At 43.5% G+C, this 17,691-nt stretch overlaps 3 protein-coding genes across 3 annotated transcripts; all 3 read right to left on the reverse strand.

Annotated features, from left to right (window-relative positions):
- Positions 1 to 1,955: 1,955 nt before the first annotated feature.
- On the reverse strand, positions 1,956 to 3,620 carry LOC136713511 (transcription factor HES-5-like). Its single transcript, XM_066690619.1, has 2 exons — positions 3,521 to 3,620; positions 1,956 to 3,406 (listed from the first exon to the last, which is right to left on the reverse strand). The coding sequence occupies exons 1-2, from the start codon at positions 3,581 to 3,583 to the stop codon at positions 2,975 to 2,977; spliced, it is 495 nt and encodes a 164-aa protein (XP_066546716.1). The 5' UTR covers positions 3,584 to 3,620; the 3' UTR covers positions 1,956 to 2,974.
- A 4,049-nt stretch (positions 3,621 to 7,669) lies between these two features.
- LOC136713957 (transcription factor HES-5-like) lies at positions 7,670 to 9,323 on the reverse strand. The gene is made up of 2 exons (XM_066691211.1): positions 9,224 to 9,323; positions 7,670 to 9,109 (listed from the first exon to the last, which is right to left on the reverse strand). Exons 1-2 carry the CDS (start codon positions 9,284 to 9,286, stop codon positions 8,678 to 8,680), a joined length of 495 nt encoding a protein of 164 aa, XP_066547308.1. The 5' UTR covers positions 9,287 to 9,323; the 3' UTR covers positions 7,670 to 8,677.
- Positions 9,324 to 13,398: 4,075 nt separating this feature from the next.
- LOC136713962 (transcription factor HES-5-like) lies at positions 13,399 to 15,063 on the reverse strand. The gene is made up of 2 exons (XM_066691214.1): positions 14,964 to 15,063; positions 13,399 to 14,849 (listed from the first exon to the last, which is right to left on the reverse strand). The coding sequence occupies exons 1-2, from the start codon at positions 15,024 to 15,026 to the stop codon at positions 14,418 to 14,420; spliced, it is 495 nt and encodes a 164-aa protein (XP_066547311.1). The 5' UTR covers positions 15,027 to 15,063; the 3' UTR covers positions 13,399 to 14,417.
- Between the last annotated feature and the right edge of the window lie 2,628 nt (positions 15,064 to 17,691).

Below are 17,691 nucleotides of genomic sequence, written 5' to 3' on the forward strand. Positions count from 1 at the left end.
CATCAAGGGCCAGATGAACACACACATGTAGAGAGCATGGCGTCCAGCGGAAGTGTGTTAGTAGACATCAGCGCTCATGGGAAATCGTCAGTAAAGCATGTGATATCAGCGTCTGAGACCCAGAGTAAATCATAAGCAATTCAAGACAATATAATGGAAACTCTTATGTACCAGTCTTATTCACTGAGAGCCATTATTCTTCTTATTATTATTCATCTTCTTCTTCTTCTTCTTCTTCTTCTTCTTCTTCTTATTATTATTATTATTATTATTATTATTATTACATGACTAATCAAAACTACTCAGCACTTTTAAAGTAATCTTTTGCATCCACCAAAATAATAGAATTATTTCCCTCCTCCATTATATAGCGCCTTTCACTCCACCAGTGTTCTCAACAGCCTTTCCCAGTCACAGCCCAGCTGCTCAACGCTTTACTCTGAGAATCACACAATGCACCTGGGCCTGATATTTCATCAGCGATATGAGACACACAGCAGAACCTCGTCAACATGCAACATGTGCCGTGTTTAATATGGCAACAAAACAGACCCCACCTCCCCCTCCCCCCATTCCTGGTGTGCAGCTCTGTGGGTCGACTCACTAGGGATTGTCCCCTCCGGCCCTGTGAGTGAGTTTTCCTCTGTTTCCCACACTCTGCCCATTCAGCACGTCCAATAGGGAGACAATAGAAGTGTGTCTTATTACACATCGCGTTAGCGACGGTGTTTGATCTGCCATTGTGGGGTAGGGCAGCCACAGTGCGTGTCACTGTGCAATTTCAGGCAAACTTCTGAAACTTGTATCAGCTCAGCCTGATTTAGTGTCCAGCTGACTGTCCTGGATTACACCTCTTCAGCTTATAGTTTAGTAAACAAGGATGTAGAAACCAGCACAAGAGCAGCAGCATTGACTAATGCACTCAATTAACAAAATAATCTTCATTACCATGTTAAAACAGTACACTGAGACCAGGGTGGGCTGTAAAAACAAGGTACCAAATGAACAAGCATGCATACCTTTCATACACAGATTACTTCGATTAATAATCTAATACCAACACAGAGCTCCTATATACATCCACACAGACATATATAGTGAGATACACAAGCTATAATTATTATTATTATCATTATTATTATTATTATTGTTCATCTGTTTTTTTATACAGTGTGAAGCTGCATCTTGAAGTTGACTGATTGTAATGATTTCTTATAATGATGATGATTTTGTATTTAACGTAGGAAGTCAATTAGACAATATCAGACAATTTAAATATTCATGTTTTGTCATCGTTTTCTCAGTGGATTCTCTATGGCGTAAGGAAGGAGTCCTTCTATGAGTCTTAAACTTCTCAACTACTGTCTGGTATTCTGTTCTAGTACATCACAGTTAAGTATATTTAAAAGGGGTAATGACGATGCAGAACATGTATTCAAGAAGATGATACTGGTCGCTCTTCTCATCGAGGACAATTAACTGTGTTAGTGCGTGATGTCATACTCGCAAGAAACCTAAACTGATTACTTTCTCTATTCAGTACCTTAAACAGCGCCAACAAAGCAGCATCCAAAAAGCAAATGAAGAAAGCACGATCAATATATTTATTACTTTCTAGTTTTACTAATTATGATGATATTAATAGGGTGAAATACGTATTTAGTGTTATGAAAATAAACGATTTATCTAAATATACGTCACACTTTATTGATAGTCAGAGAGCCTCGATTAAATCACACATTATATATGTAATATGCAATGTAGTGTAATATGTAATGTGTATCAATGTGGGTCTGATATAGAAATAAAGTAAATTAATCAATTTTGACCGTTAATTGCATTTTAAACATTGCCTTTCAATTTCCTGTACTGTAATAAATTCACATGTGTATGTGATTCCTCATTATTATTACGATTGCATGTATTGGATTTAAAGAAGAGAAAACAAGGACATGTGAAGTTGATTTCATTTTTATTCTTCATGTTCTTCTTCTTGAAGTGAAATGCACAACAATTGAATATGATTCACAGAATCAGTACGGTTTCATGAGCACTGTATGTTCATGAACAGCTACAATAAGAGCCAAGGTGAGAGTCTGGGTCTACAAACACATGAGCCACACACTGAAAACAACATCACTAGCAAAACCTGAAGACATCTCCAAGACACAATATTCCATCACACAGACACACCGTGGACAGTGTGAACACATTGAGAAACAGCCTTCATAGAAGACACACATATACTTGAATAATAAACACGCTAACCTTTCTCCGAGTCAGAAATAATTATATTTCAATTGAATAAATACATATTTCTTATGTAACAAAGCAATGCTAATATAGGCCCATTACTGAAACATATTCATTATTAATCATTCATTATAGTAGCCTAATGCTCAAACTTGAGCATCGCACACTGCTTTATTCAAAGCATAGGGAAGCACACACGTCTTGTGGAACAAGATACAATCATACCTTCTCGGAAGGCAAGTGTCTAAGATAGAAATTAATTTCTTTAAAACATGAAAAAACACATCAATGGACTAATGTGAAATGAAAACATCACATTTGTACTTTTCTGCAATCAGAAATAACCTTTGAGCTATGAAAAATTCATAGCAACACGTCCACACACTGGTGTGAAATATGATTAGAAATATCCTGCCTTCACAGAAGACACACATTGTTAGAAGCTGCCCTGATTACTTCAGAGGCACAAGTGGAAACAGAAATAATCTCTTCCACACATACACACGTCTTGTATAACAAGGAGAACAGCAGTCATACTGTTGAGCACAGGTGTGTTGAATCGTGCATGTTCTTTCTGTCAAAGACAGAGCTCTTTAAAACCTTCCACACAGGCAGAAGAGGAAGGAAGACACTTCCTACACGCTGAGAATTACTGTCCATGCCCGTCTTAGACAGGCCGGTCCAATTCTGGGGTCTGAGTCCAGTGCCCGTCCGCAGGGCTCTACCAGGGCCGCCAGAGGGCGCCTTTAGCCGGACTCTCCTGTTTGATGGTGCTGTGGCGGGCTGGGGAGCTCAGCTGGGGCAGGGCGCTCGGACAGCTGGCCTTATCAGAGGACTGCTGCCCGCTCCGGAAATGGCTCAGCAGTCTTCGCCGGGACTCGGTCTTCACTTGGTCCCGGGACAGGAAGCGCACGATTTCTTGGGCACACCTGGAGTAGCCCTCGCCTGCAGCCGCAGGCCCGGAGGAGGCGCTAGCGAGCTGCTGCTGGCACCGCTGTCTCAGGTAGCACACCGTCATTTCCAGGATGTCGGCTTTCTCCAGCTTGGAGTCGGGCTGCTGGCTCAGGAAGTCGCCGGCCAGGAGAGACTTGAGCTGCTCGATGCTGCTGTTGATGCGATCTCTGCGCATTCGCTCAACCATCGGCTTTCTCAGCTGGAGAGGCAAGACAAGACGTGGGTTAGTCATCAGGCTCTGGGAGGCAACCTGGATGAAATCACTGACAGATGAAATCAGGGCATTTCTCCACAGGTCAGGTTCTCAACTTACTTTGTGGCTCAGGGTGGCGTGCTCCTTTGAGTATCCCATTGCTGCAGCGAGTGTCGGTGCCATGGCTGGAGCTGGGCTGTAGTGCTCTCTGTGTAGAGTGAGTGTGACTGCTGCTGCTCTCGGCTCTGCTATTTATAGTCCCCAATCTGCATCCCAATGTGTGGGTCTCGGGCTCGTTGCAGTTTCTCACAGTCCGTAGCCAATGGGCGAGCTCGGGGGGACAATGGGGAAGCTGGAATTGCCACATGCTCAATGAAGTGCTTATTGCCCGGGGACAATGGCCATGTCTCTGGGGAACAGGTGGAGGGGTGGGGCGATGGCGAGTGCCTCACGGAGCACTGTGTGAATCTGGGAAAGTGGTGACCCCCGTGCAGAGAGCAGATCTGCCGCCTGATGTTGGGATCAGTGATTCGTGTTTAGAGAGCACACGTGTGTAAGTGCACACGTCCTGCACCATGAAGGCTTTAAAGCACCGAAGCCCACACTCGGCTCTGCATGCTGTTTGCAGTGAACACTGATGCTTCCAGGATTGTTCGATGTCTGTGAGATATTAATCCGATGAGATCTGTTTGACCTCAGCCCCAGCTGCAGGTGTTGAACTGTATGTGCGCGGCTCGCTGGGGTATGATTATAATTACCCTGAATAAGCCCTAATCGCACCCATGTACTTTTATTATGATCATTATTTATTCATTGAGCAGACGTCTTTTTAATAATGCCTTCCATATCATCCGCATATTGATTTCAAGGGTTTCCTGGTGACAGTAAAGAAAATAGAACATTCAGCACTTCGTATTAAATGGGAGAGAGAGAACAACATCAATAATAATAATAATAATAATTATTATTATTATTATAATTATAATAATTATAAAATCATCTATGTGGATCAGTGCTGTTCATTCTTACATTATATATCTTTGAGAGCAAATACACAATTTAATGTTGCTTCACATATAAGCAACATGTCTATATTAAGCCACTCCTTTTTAAACTAACTAGCATTTTTATACAGTCAACTGGGCTCTGTGACTAAAGTACACCAAGTCTCCTGAGATTACGAATGGACAGTTCAAAGCGATTGCTTGGTAATTCATGAACTGAAAAGATTGAATTAAAAGGTTGAGGTTAATCATTAAGATGAATTTATAAATTAGTCTTCAAATTGAAAATTATTAATTAAAATTCCCAGATTGCACCTCCGTATCCCAGATTGTGGCTGACAGGGTCTAATCAGTTATCACTGTCAGGGGGATAGTCAGCAGATATGTGTCAATCCACAGAGCAGTGTGTCCAGATGTCCCAGATGTGTCTCAGTCCTGCGGCTGCTGGGCTCTGTGAGTAGAGCTGCCCGGTCTTTCCCACACTGCGTCCTGTGTGCTGGGCTCCACACACAACAAAAGCAGCCAGGCGCGCTGAATGGGGCATTAGTGACGCCAATTGGCTCTGTATTGTGGGACGGGCAGCGCATGACGTCACACGCCATCTGGAGGGAAGGCCGATCAATGGCTGACATCTTATCAATACATCTGTACCTGTGCGCATCAACAGGGCCTCACAGCACCACAGTCAGTCATGACATCAGGACCGCAGCAGCTGACTGGGGGAGGCGGGGCTAATGGACAGGGAAACCCAGATTATACCTGTCGGGCAGGTGATCAGGTGACCTCAGCACACTGCGCTGTGATTGGCAGAGGAGGAGGAGAGCCTGACAGAGAGACACACAGGTATTGTGTGTCTTATTGTGCGACTGTTGTCCTCAAACACACAGCAATAGTAAAACAGCCTGATGACACTGCAGGCACTTCTGCTCTGAATGGTGTATCGAACACGTCCCCTCAGCCGTCCTCCTGCTCAGTGCTCAGCTTCTCCACACCTTCCTGCTCCCCGTGCCTTTGCCATGACTGAGCCACAGAGAGGGGCTCCCAGGTGCCCAGTGTCAGAGAGCAGCCCCCCCACCGTGTCCAGCCCCAGATAAAGGCCTCCAGATGCTGGTGGGGTTGAGGAGTCTTAATGGCCCTGGAACTGAGACTCTGCTCTCCAGAGCTTTCCCACACTCTGCCCATTGAGAGAGCGACAATAGAAGTGTGCCGATTAAATGCTAATTTGGTTTCAAACCATCAGCCCCTGAAAATCCTCTAGAGGATAAAACTTGTTAGTTAAAGTGCTTTCATCAAGGGCCAGATGAACACACACATGTAGAGAGCATGGCGTCCAGTGGAAGTGTGTTAGAAGACATCAGCGCTCATGGGAAATCGTCAGTAAAGCATGTGATATCAGCGTCTGAGACCCAGAGTAAATCATAAGCAATTCAAGACAATATAATGGAAAACTCTTATGTACCAGTCTTATTCACTGAGAGCCATTATTCCTCTTATTATTATTCATCTTCTTCTTCTTCTTCTTCTTCTTCTTCTTCTTCTTCTTCTTCTTCTTCTTATTATTATTATTATTATTATTATTATTACATGACTAATCAAAACTATTCAGCACTTTTAAAGTAATCTTTTGCATCCACCAAAATAATAGAATTATTTCCCTCCTCCATTATATAGCGCCTTTCACTCCACCAGTGTTCTCAACAGCCTTTCCCAGCCACAGCCCAGCTGCTCAAAGCTTTACTCTGAGAATCACACAATGCACCTGGGCCTGATATTTCATCAGCGATATGAGACACACAGCAGAACCTCGTCAACATGCAACATGTGCCGTGTTTAATATGGCAACAAAACAGACCCCACCTCCCCCTCCCCCCATTCCTGGTGTGCAGCTCTGTGGGTCGACTCACTAGGGATTGTCCCCTCCGGCCCTGTGAGTGAGTTTTCCTCTGTTTCCCACACTCTGCCCATTCAGCACGTCCAATAGGGAGACAATAGAAGTGTGTCTTATTACACATCGCGTTAGCGACGGTGTTTGATCTGCCATTGTGGGGTAGGGCAGCCACAGTGCGTGTCACTGTGCAATTTCAGGCAAACTTCTGAAACTTGTATCAGCTCAGCCTGATTTAGTGTCCAGCTGACTGTCCTGGATTACACCTCTTCAGCTTATAGTTTAGTAAACAAGGATGTAGAAACCAGCACAAGAGCAGCAGCATTGAATAATGCACTCAATTAACAAAATAATCTTCATTACCATGTTAAAACAGTACACTGAGACCAGGGTGGGCTGTAAAAACAAGGTACCAAATGAACAAGCATGCATACCTTTCATACACAGATTACTTTGATTAATAATCTAATACCAACACAGAGCTCCTATATACATCCACACAGACATATATAGTGAGATACACAAGCTATAATTATTATTATTATCATTATTATTATTATTATTGTTCATCTGTTTTTTTATACAGTGTGAAGCTGCATCTTGAAGTTGACTGATTGTAATGATTTCTTATAATGATGATGATTTTGTATTTAACGTAGGAAGTCAATTAGACAATATCAGACAATTTAAATATTCATGTTTTGTCATCGTTTTCTCAGTGGATTCTCTATGGCGTAAGGAAGGAGTCCTTCTATGAGTCTTAAACTTCTCAACTACTGTCTGGTATTCTGTTCTAGTACATCACAGTTAAGTATATTTAAAAGGGGTAATGACGATGCAGAACATGTATTCAAGAAGATGATACTGGTCGCTCTTCTCATCGAGGACAATTAACTGTGTTAGTGCGTGATGTCATACTCGCAAGAAACCTAAACTGATTACTTTCTCTATTCAGTACCTTAGACAGCGCCAACAAAGCAGCAACCAAAAAGCAAATGAAGAAAGCACGATCAATATATTTATTACTTTCTAGTTTTACTAATTATGATGATATTAATAGGGTGAAATACGTATTTAGTGTTATGAAAATAAACGATTTATCTAAATATACGTCACACTTTATTGATAGTCAGAGAGCCTCGATTAAATCACACATTATATATGTAATATGCAATGTAGTGTAATATGTAATGTGTATCAATGTGGGTCTGATATAGAAATAAAGTAAATTAATCAATTTTTACCGTTAATTGCATTTTAAACATTGCCTTTCAATTTCCTGTACTGTAATAAATTCACATGTGTATGTGATTCCTCATTATTATTACGATTGCATGTATTGGATTTAAAGAAGAGAAAACAAGGACATGTGGAGTTGATTTCATTTTTATTCTTCATGTTCTTCTTCTTGAAGTGAAATGCACAACAATTGAATATGATTCACAGAATCAGTACGGTTTCATGAGCACTGTATGTTCATGAACAGCTACAATAAGAGCCAAGGTGAGAGTCTGGGTCTACAAACACATGAGCCACACACTGAAAACAACATCACTAGCAAAACCTGAAGACATCTCCAAGACACAATATTCCATCACACAGACACACCGTGGACAGTGTGAACACATTGAGAAACAGCCTTCATAGAAGACACACATATACTTGAATAATAAACACGCTAACCTTTCTCCAAGTCAGAAATAATTATATTTCAATTGAATAAATACATATTCTTATGTAACAAAGCAATGCTAATATAGGCCCATTACTGAAACATATTAATAATGAATCATTCATTATAGTAGCCTAATGCTCAAACTTGAGCATCGCACACTGCTTTATTCAAAGCATAGGGAAGCACACACGTCTTGTGGAACAAGATACAATCATACCTTCTCAGAAGGCAAGTGTCTAAGATAGAAATTAATTTCTTTAAAACATGAAAAAACACATCAATGGACTAATGTGAAATGAAAACATCACATTTGTACTTTTCTGCAATCAGAAATAACCTTTGAGCTATGAAAAATTCATAGCAACACGTCCACACACTGGTGTGAAATATGATTAGAAATATCCTGCCTTCACAGAAGACACACATTGTTAGAAGCTGCCCTGATTACTTCAGAGGCACAAGTGGAAACAGAAATAATCTCTTCCACACATACACACGTCTTGTATAACAAGGAGAACAGCAGTCATACTGTTGAGCACAGGTGTGTTGAATCGTGCATGTTCTTTCTGTCAAAGACAGAGCTCTTTAAAACCTTCCACACAGGCAGAAGAGGAAGGAAGACACTTCCTACACGCTGAGAATTACTGTCCATGCCCGTCTTAGACAGGCCGGTCCAATTCTGGGGTCTGAGTCCAGTGCCCGTCCGCAGGGCTCTACCAGGGCCGCCAGAGGGCGCCTTTAGCCGGACTCTCCTGTTTGATGGTGCTGTGGCGGGCTGGGGAGCTCAGCTGGGGCAGGGCGCTCGGACAGCTGGCCTTATCAGAGGACTGCTGCCCGCTCCGGAAATGGCTCAGCAGTCTTCGCCGGGACTCGGTCTTCACTTGGTCCCGGGACAGGAAGCGCACGATTTCTTGGGCACACCTGGAGTAGCCCTCGCCTGCAGCCGCAGGCCCGGAGGAGGCGCTAGCGAGCTGCTGCTGGCACTGCTGTCTCAGGTAGCACACCGTCATTTCCAGGATGTCGGCTTTCTCCAGCTTGGAGTCGGGCTGCTGGCTCAGGAAGTCGCCGGCCAGGAGAGACTTGAGCTGCTCGATGCTGCTGTTGATGCGATCTCTGCGCATTCGCTCAACCATCGGCTTTCTCAGCTGGAGAGACAAGACAAGACGTGGGTTAGTCATCAGGCTCTGGGAGGCAACCTGGATGAAATCACTGACAGATGAAATCAGGGCATTTCTCCACAGGTCAGGTTCTCAACTTACTTTGTGGCTCAGGGTGGCGTGCTCCTTTGAGTATCCCATTGCTGCAGCGAGTGTCGGTGCCATGGCTGGAGCTGGGCTGTAGTGCTCTCTGTGTAGAGTGAGTGTGACTGCTGCTGCTCTCGGCTCTGCTATTTATAGTCCCCAATCTGCATCCCAATGTGTGGGTCTCGGGCTCGTTGCAGTTTCTCACAGTCCGTAGCCAATGGGCGAGCTCGGGGGGACAATGGGGAAGCTGGAATTGCCACATGCTCAATGAAGTGCTTATTGCCCGGGGACAATGGCCATGTCTCTGGGGAACAGGTGGAGGGGTGGGGCGATGGCGAGTGCCTCACGGAGCACTGTGTGAATCTGGGAAAGTGGTGACCCCCGTGCAGAGAGCAGATCTGCCGCCTGATGTTGGGATCAGTGATTCGTGTTTAGAGAGCACACGTGTGTAAGTGCACACGTCCTGCACCATGAAGGCTTTAAAGCACCGAAGCCCACACTCGGCTCTGCATGCTGTTTGCAGTGAACACTGATGCTTCCAGGATTGTTCGATGTCTGTGAGATAGTAAGCCGATGAGATCTGTTTGACCTCAGCCCCAGCTGCAGGTGTTGAACTGTATGTGCGCGGCTCGCTGGGGTATGATTATAATTACCCTGAATAAGCCCTAATCGCACCCATGTACTTTTATTATGATCATTATTTATTCATTGAGCAGACGTCTTTTTAATAATGCCTTCCATATCATCCGCATATTGATTTCAAGGGTTTCCTGGTGACAGTAAAGAAAATAGAACATTCAGCACTTCGTATTAAATGGGAGAGAGAGAACAACATCAATAATAATAATAATAATAATAATAATAATAATAATAATAATTATTATTATTATTATTATTATTATTATTATTATTATTATTATTATTATTATTATTATTATTATTATAATTATAAAAACATCTAAGTGGATCAGTGCTGTTAATTCTTACATTATATATCTTTGTGAGCAAATACACAATTTAATGTTGCTTCACATGTATATTAAGCCACTCCTTTTTAAACTAACTAGCATTTTTATACAGTCAACTGGGCTCTGTGACTAAAGTACACCAAGTCTCCTGAGATTACGAATGGACAGTTCAAAGCGATTGCTTGGTAATTCATGAACTGAAAAGATTGAATTAAAAGGTTGAGGTTAATCATTAAGATGAATTTATAAATTAGTCTTCAAATTGAAAATTATTAATAAAAATTCCCAGATTGCACCTCAGTATCCCAGATTGTGGCTGACAGGGTCTAATCAGTTATCACTGTCAGGGGGATAGTCAGCAGATATGTGTCAATCCACAGAGCAGTGTGTCCAGATGTCCCAGATGTGTCTCAGTCCTGCGGCTGCTGAGCTCTGTGAGTAGAGCTGCCCGGTCTTTCCCACACTGCGTCCTGTGTGCTGGGCTCCACACACAACAAAAGCAGCCAGGCGCGCTGAATGGGGCATTAGTGACGCCAATTGGCTCTGTATTGTGGGACGGGCAGCGCATGACGTCACACGCCATCTGGAGGGAAGGCCGATCAATGGCTGACATCTTATCAATACATCTGTACCTGTGCGCATCAACAGGGCCTCACAGCACCACAGTCAGTCATGACATCAGGACCGCAGCAGCTGACTGGGGGAGGCGGGGCTAATGGACAGGGAAACCCAGATTATACCTGTCGGCCAGGTGATCAGGTGACCTCAGCACACTGCGCTGTGATTGGCAGAGGATGAGGAGAGCCTGACAGAGTGACACACAGGTATTGTGTGTCTTATTGTGCGACTGTTGTCCTCAAACACACAGCAATAGTAAAACAGCCTGATGACACTGCAGGCACTTCTGCTCTGAATGGTGTATCGAACACGTCCCCTCAGCCGTCCTCCTGCTCAGTGCTCAGCTTCTCCACACCTTCCTGCTCCCTGTGCCTTTGCCATGACTGAGCCACAGAGAGGGGCTCCCAGGTGCCCAGTGTCAGAGAGCAGCCCCCCCACCGTGTCCAGCCCCAGATAAAGGCCTCCAGATGCTGGTGGGGTTGAGGAGTCGTAATGGCCCTGGAACTGAGACTCTGCTCTCCAGAGCTTTCCCACACTCTGCCCATTGAGAGAGCGACAATAGAAGTGTGCCGATTAAATGCTAATTTGGATTCAAACCATCAGCCCCTGAAAATCCTCTAGAGGATAAAACTTGTTAGTTAAAGTGCTTTCATCAAGGGCCAGATGAACACACACATGTAGAGAGCATGGCGTCCAGTGGAAGTGTGTTAGAAGACATCAGCGCTCATGGGAAATCGTCAGTAAAGCATGTGATATCAGCGTCTGAGACCCAGAGTAAATCATAAGCAATTTAAGACAATATAATGGAAAACTCTTATGTACCAGTCTTATTCAATGAGAGCCATTATTCTTCTTATTATTATTCATCTTCTTCTTCTTCTTCTTCTTCTTCTTCTTCTTCTTCTTCTTCTTCTTCTTCTTCTTATTATTATTATTTTTATTACATGACTAATCAAAACTACTCAGCACTTTTAAAGTAATCTTTTGCATCCACCAAAATAATAGAGTTATTTCCCTCCTCCATTATATAGCGCCTTTCACTCCACCAGTGTTCTCAACAGCCTTTCCCAGCCACAGCCCAGCTGCTCAAAGCTTTACTCTGAGAATCACACAATGCACCTGGGCCTGATATTTCATCAGCGATATGAGACACACAGCAGAACCTCGTCAACATGCAACATGTGCCGTGTTTAATATGGCAACAAAACAGACCCCACCTCCCCCTCCCCCCATTCCTGGTGTGCAGCTCTGTGGGTCGACTCACTAGGGATTGTCCCCTCCGGCCCTGTGAGTGAGTTTTCCTCTGTTTCCCACACTCTGCCCATTCAGCACGTCCAATAGGGAGACAATAGAAGTGTGTCTTATTACACATCGCGTTAGCGACGGTGTTTGATCTGCCATTGTGGGGTAGGGCAGCCACAGTGCGTGTCACTGTGCAATTTCAGGCAAACTTCTGAAACTTGTATCAGCTCAGCCTGATTTAGTGTCCAGCTGACTGTCCAGGATTACACCTCTTCAGCTTATAGTTTAGTAAACAAGGATGTAGAAACCAGCACAAGAGCAGCAGCATTGACTAATGCACTCAATTAACAAAATAATCTTCATTACCATGTTAAAACAGTACACTGAGACCAGGGTGGGCTGTAAAAACAAGGTACAAAATGAACAAGCATGCATAAATTTCATACACAGATTACTTCGATTAATAATCTAATACCAACACAGAGCTCCTATATACATCCACACAGACATATATAGTGAGATACACAAGCTATAATTATTATTATTATCATTATTATTATTATTATTGTTCATCTGTTTTTTTATACAGTGTGAAGCTGCATCTTGAAGTTGACTGATTGTAATGATTTCTTATAATGATGATGATTTTGTATTTAACGTAGGAAGTCAATTAGACAATATCAGACAATTTAAATATTCATGTTTTGTCATAGTTTTCTCAGTGGATTCTCTATGGCGTAAGGAAGGAGTCCTTCTATGAGTCTTAAACTTCTCAACTACTGTCTGGTATTCTGTTCTAGTACATCACAGTTAAGTATATTTAAAAGGGGTAATGACGATGCAGAACATGTATTCAAGAAGATGATACTGGTCGCTCTTCTCATCGAGGACAATTAACTGTGTTAGTGCGTGATGTCATACTCGCAAGAAACCTAAACTGATTACTTTCTCTATTCAGTACCTTAGACAGCGCCAACAAAGCAGCAACCAAAAAGCAAATGAAGAAAGCAAGATCAATATATTCATTACTTTCTAGTTTTACTAATTATGATGATATTAATAGGGTGAAATACGTATTTAGTGTTATGAAAATAAACGATTTATCTAAATATACGTCACACTTTATTGATAGTCAGAGAGCCTCGATTAAATCACACATTATATATGTAATATGCAATGTAGTGTAATATGTAATGTGGATCAATGTGGGTCTGATATAGAAATAAAGTAAATTAATCAATTTTGCATTTTAAACATTGCCTTTCAATTTCCTGTACTGTAATAAATTCACGTGTGTATGTGATTCCTCATTATTATTACGATTGCATGTATTGGATTTAAAGAAGAGAAAACAAGGACATGTGACGTTGATTTCATTTTTATTATTCATGTTCTTCTTCTTGAAGTGAAATGCACAACAATTGAATATGATTCACAGAATCAGTACGGTTTCATGAGCACTGTATGTTCATGAACAGCTACAATAAGAGCCAAGGTGAGAGTCTGGGTCTACAAACACATGAGCCACACACTGAAAACAACATCACTAGCAAAACCTGAAGACATCTCCAAGACACAATATTCCATCACACAGACACACCGTGGACAGTGTGAACACATTGAGAAACAGCCTTCATAGAAGACACACATATACTTGAATAATAAACACGCTAACCTTTCTCCAAGTCAGAAATAATTATATTTCAATTGAATAAATACATATTTCTTATGTAACAAAGCAATGCTAATATAGGCCCATTACTGAAACATATTAATAATGAATCATTCATTATAGTAGCCTAATGCTCAAACTTGAGCATCGCACACTGCTTTATTCAAAGCATAGGGAAGCACACACGTCTTGTGGAACAAGATACAATCATACCTTCTCAGAAGGCAAGTGTCTTAGATAGAAATTAATTTCTTTAAAACATGAAAAAACACATCAATGGACTAATGTGAAATGAAAACATCACATTTGTACTTTTCTGCAATCAGAAATAACCTTTGAGCTATGAAAAATTCATAGCAACACGTCCACACACTGGTGTGAAATATGATTAGAAATATCCTGCCTTCACAGAAGACACACATTGTTAGAAGCTGCCCTGATTACTTCAGAGGCACAAGTGGAAACAGAAATAATCTCTTCCACACATACACACGTCTTGTATAACAAGGAGAACAGCAGTCATACTGTTGAGCACAGGTGTGTTGAATCGTGCATGTTCTTTCTGTCAAAGACAGAGCTCTTTAAAACCTTCCACACAGGCAGAAGAGGAAGGAAGACACTTCCTACACGCTGAGAATTACTGTCCATGCCCGTCTTAGACAGGCCGGTCCAATTCTGGGGTCTGAGTCCAGTGCCCGTCCGCAGGGCTCTACCAGGGCCGCCAGAGGGCGCCTTTAGCCGGACTCTCCTGTTTGATGGTGCTGTGGCGGGCTGGGGAGCTCAGCTGGGGCAGGGCGCTCGGACAGCTGGCCTTATCAGAGGACTGCTGCCCGCTCCGGAAATGGCTCAGCAGTCTTCGCCGGGACTCGGTCTTCACTTGATCCCGGGACAGGAAGCGCACGATTTCTTGGGCACACCTGGAGTAGCCCTCGCCTGCAGCCGCAGGCCCGGAGGAGGCGCTAGCGAGCTGCTGCTGGCACTGCTGTCTCAGGTAGCACACCGTCATTTCCAGGATGTCGGCTTTCTCCAGCTTGGAGTCGGGCTGCTGGCTCAGGAAGTCGCCGGCCAGGAGAGACTTGAGCTGCTCGATGCTGCTGTTGATGCGATCTCTGCGCATTCGCTCAACCATCGGCTTTCTCAGCTGGAGAGACAAGACAAGACGTGGGTTAGTCATCAGGCTCTGGGAGGCAACCTGGATGAAATCACTGACAGATGAAATCAGGGCATTTCTCCACAGGTCAGGTTCTCAACTTACTTTGTGGCTCAGGGTGGCGTGCTCCTTTGAGTATCCCATTGCTGCAGCGAGTGTCGGTGCCATGGCTGGAGCTGGGCTGTAGTGCTCTCTGTGTAGAGTGAGTGTGACTGCTGCTGCTCTCGGCTCTGCTATTTATAGTCCCCAATCTGCATCCCAATGTGTGGGTCTCGGGCTCGTTGCAGTTTCTCACAGTCCGTAGCCAATGGGCGAGCTCGGGGGGACAATGGGGAAGCTGGAATTGCCACATGCTCAATGAAGTGCTTATTGCCCGGGGACAATGGCCATGTCTCTGGGGAACAGGTGGAGGGGTGGGGCGATGGCGAGTGCCTCACGGAGCACTGTGTGAATCTGGGAAAGTGGTGACCCCCGTGCAGAGAGCAGATCTGCCGCCTGATGTTGGGATCAGTGATTCGTGTTTAGAGAGCACACGTGTGTAAGTGCACACGTCCTGCACCATGAAGGCTTTAAAGCACCGAAGCCCACACTCGGCTCTGCATGCTGTTTGCAGTGAACACTGATGCTTCCAGGATTGTTCGATGTCTGTGAGATAGTAAGCCGATGAGATCTGTTTGACCTCAGCCCCAGCTGCAGGTGTTGAACTGTATGTGCGCGGCTCGCTGGGGTATGATTATAATTACCCTGAATAAGCCCTAATCGCACCCATGTACTTTTATTATGATCATTATTTATTCATTGAGCAGACGTCTTTTTAATAATGCCTTCCATATCATCCGCATATTGATTTCAAGGGTTTCCTGGTGACAGTAAAGAAAATAGAACATTCAGCACTTCGTATTAAATGGGAGAGAGAGAACAACATCAATAATAATAATAATAATAATAATAATAATAATAATAATTTTTATTATTATTATAATTATAATAATTATAAAATCATCTAAGTGGATCAGTGCTGTTCATTCTTACATTATATATCTTTGAGAGCAAATACACAATTTAATGTTGCTTCACATGTATATTAAGCCACTCCTTTTTAAACTAACTAGCATTTTTATACAGTCAACTGGGCTCTGTGACTAAAGTACACCAAGTCTCCTGAGATTACGAATGGACAGTTCAAAGCGATTGCTTGGTAATTTATGAACTGAAAAGATTGAATTAAAAGGTTGAGGTTAATCATTAAGATGAATTTATAAATTAGTCTTCAAATTGAAAATTATTAATTAAAATTCCCAGATTGCACCTCAGTATCCCAGATTGTGGCTGACAGGGTCTAATCAGTTATCACTGTCAGGGGGATAGTCAGCAGATATGTGTCAATCCACAGAGCAGTGTGTCCAGATGTCCCAGATGTGTCTCAGTCCTGCGGCTGCTGGGCTCTGTGAGTAGAGCTGCCCGGTCTTTCCCACACTGCGTCCTGTGTGCTGGGCTCCACACACAACAAAAGCAGCCAGGCGCGCTGAATGGGGCATTAGTGACGCCAATTGGCTCTGTATTGTGGGACGGGCAGCGCATGACGTCACACGCCATCTGGAGGGAAGGCCGATCAATGGCTGACATCTTATCAATACATCTGTACCTGTGCGCATCAACAGGGCCTCACAGCACCACAGTCAGTCATGACATCAGGACCGCAGCAGCTGACTGGGGGAGGCGGGGCTAATGGACAGGGAAACCCAGATTATACCTGTCGGGCAGGTGATCAGGTGACCTCAGCACACTGCGCTGTGATTGGCAGAGGAGGAGGAGAGTCTGACAGAGTGACACACAGGTATTGTGTGTCTTATTGTGCGACTGTTGTCCTCAAACACACAGCAATAGTAAAACAGCCTGATGACACTGCAGGCATTTCTGCTCTGAATGGTGTATCGAACACGTCCCCTCAGCCGTCCTCCTGCTCAGTGCTCAGCTTCTCCACACCTTCCTGCTCCCTGTGCCTTTGCCATGACTGAGCCACAGAGAGGGGCTCCCAGGTGCCCAGTGTCAGAGAGCAGCCCCCCCACCGTGTCCAGCCCCAGATAAAGGCCTCCAGATGCTGGTGGGGTTGAGGAGTCGTAATGGCCCTGGAACTGAGACTCTGCTCTCCAGAGCTTTCCCACACTCTGCCCATTGAGAGAGCGACAATAGAAGTGTGCCGATTAAATGCTAATTTGCTTTCAAACCATCAGCCCCTGACAGGCCTCTAGAGGATAAAACTTGTTTGTTAAATATGCTTTAATCAAGGGCCAGATAAACACACACATGTAGAGAGCATGTAGAGAGTAAATCATAAGCAATTCAAGACAATGTAATGTAATCATTATATTTAAAGGCTCTGCAAGGACATCAGACATATTGAGCAGAGATACAGTGCTATGCTCTGAGTTGCGTCTTATGAATGATTATAAGCTCTGTCAGGATATGCTGCTGTTGGACTCTGACTTTCATTTGGGATTCCTCAAGTACTGAGGGGAGCAATGAAAGGTTGTAGGAACTTCAAAACATCTAGAAGAATGCACTATACTTCAACACTGGACTGTTTAACTCCCCAAACACTGTATTATGACATTCTTAACTCTCCCTATCCTTGTTGTGTTTCCTGTCACAAGTTAAGTTGTGATTTTGCCTTTTGATGTGACTCCTCAGAGCTGATGAAGTGCACATCAAGAGGGTGTCACTACCACAACAGTGCCCCAAAATGAGCATATCACCCAACAGTTCTGTTTCAGATCCCAAGGAATGAACACTGCAGACAGAATCTCCCTCCTCCATTATATAGCGCCTTTCA

This window comes from Amia ocellicauda, chromosome 18 (genome assembly GCF_036373705.1).
Source record: "Amia ocellicauda isolate fAmiCal2 chromosome 18, fAmiCal2.hap1, whole genome shotgun sequence".
In the NCBI taxonomy this organism is placed as follows: Eukaryota; Metazoa; Chordata; class Actinopteri; order Amiiformes; family Amiidae; genus Amia; species Amia ocellicauda.

Bases quoted from the DNA above. Each gene is read 5' to 3' on its own strand.
- LOC136713511 (XM_066690619.1), bottom strand. From the start codon at position 3,583: ATGGCACCGACACTCGCTGCAGCAATGGGATACTCAAAGGAGCACGCC. The intron at 3,407-3,520 runs GTAAGTTGAGAA...TTGCCTCTCCAG, and splicing joins ACGCCACCCTGAGCCACAAA to CTGAGAAAGCCGATGGTTGA.
- LOC136713957 (XM_066691211.1), bottom strand. From the start codon at position 9,286: ATGGCACCGACACTCGCTGCAGCAATGGGATACTCAAAGGAGCACGCC. The intron at 9,110-9,223 runs GTAAGTTGAGAA...TTGTCTCTCCAG, and splicing joins ACGCCACCCTGAGCCACAAA to CTGAGAAAGCCGATGGTTGA.
- LOC136713962 (XM_066691214.1), bottom strand. From the start codon at position 15,026: ATGGCACCGACACTCGCTGCAGCAATGGGATACTCAAAGGAGCACGCC. The intron at 14,850-14,963 runs GTAAGTTGAGAA...TTGTCTCTCCAG, and splicing joins ACGCCACCCTGAGCCACAAA to CTGAGAAAGCCGATGGTTGA.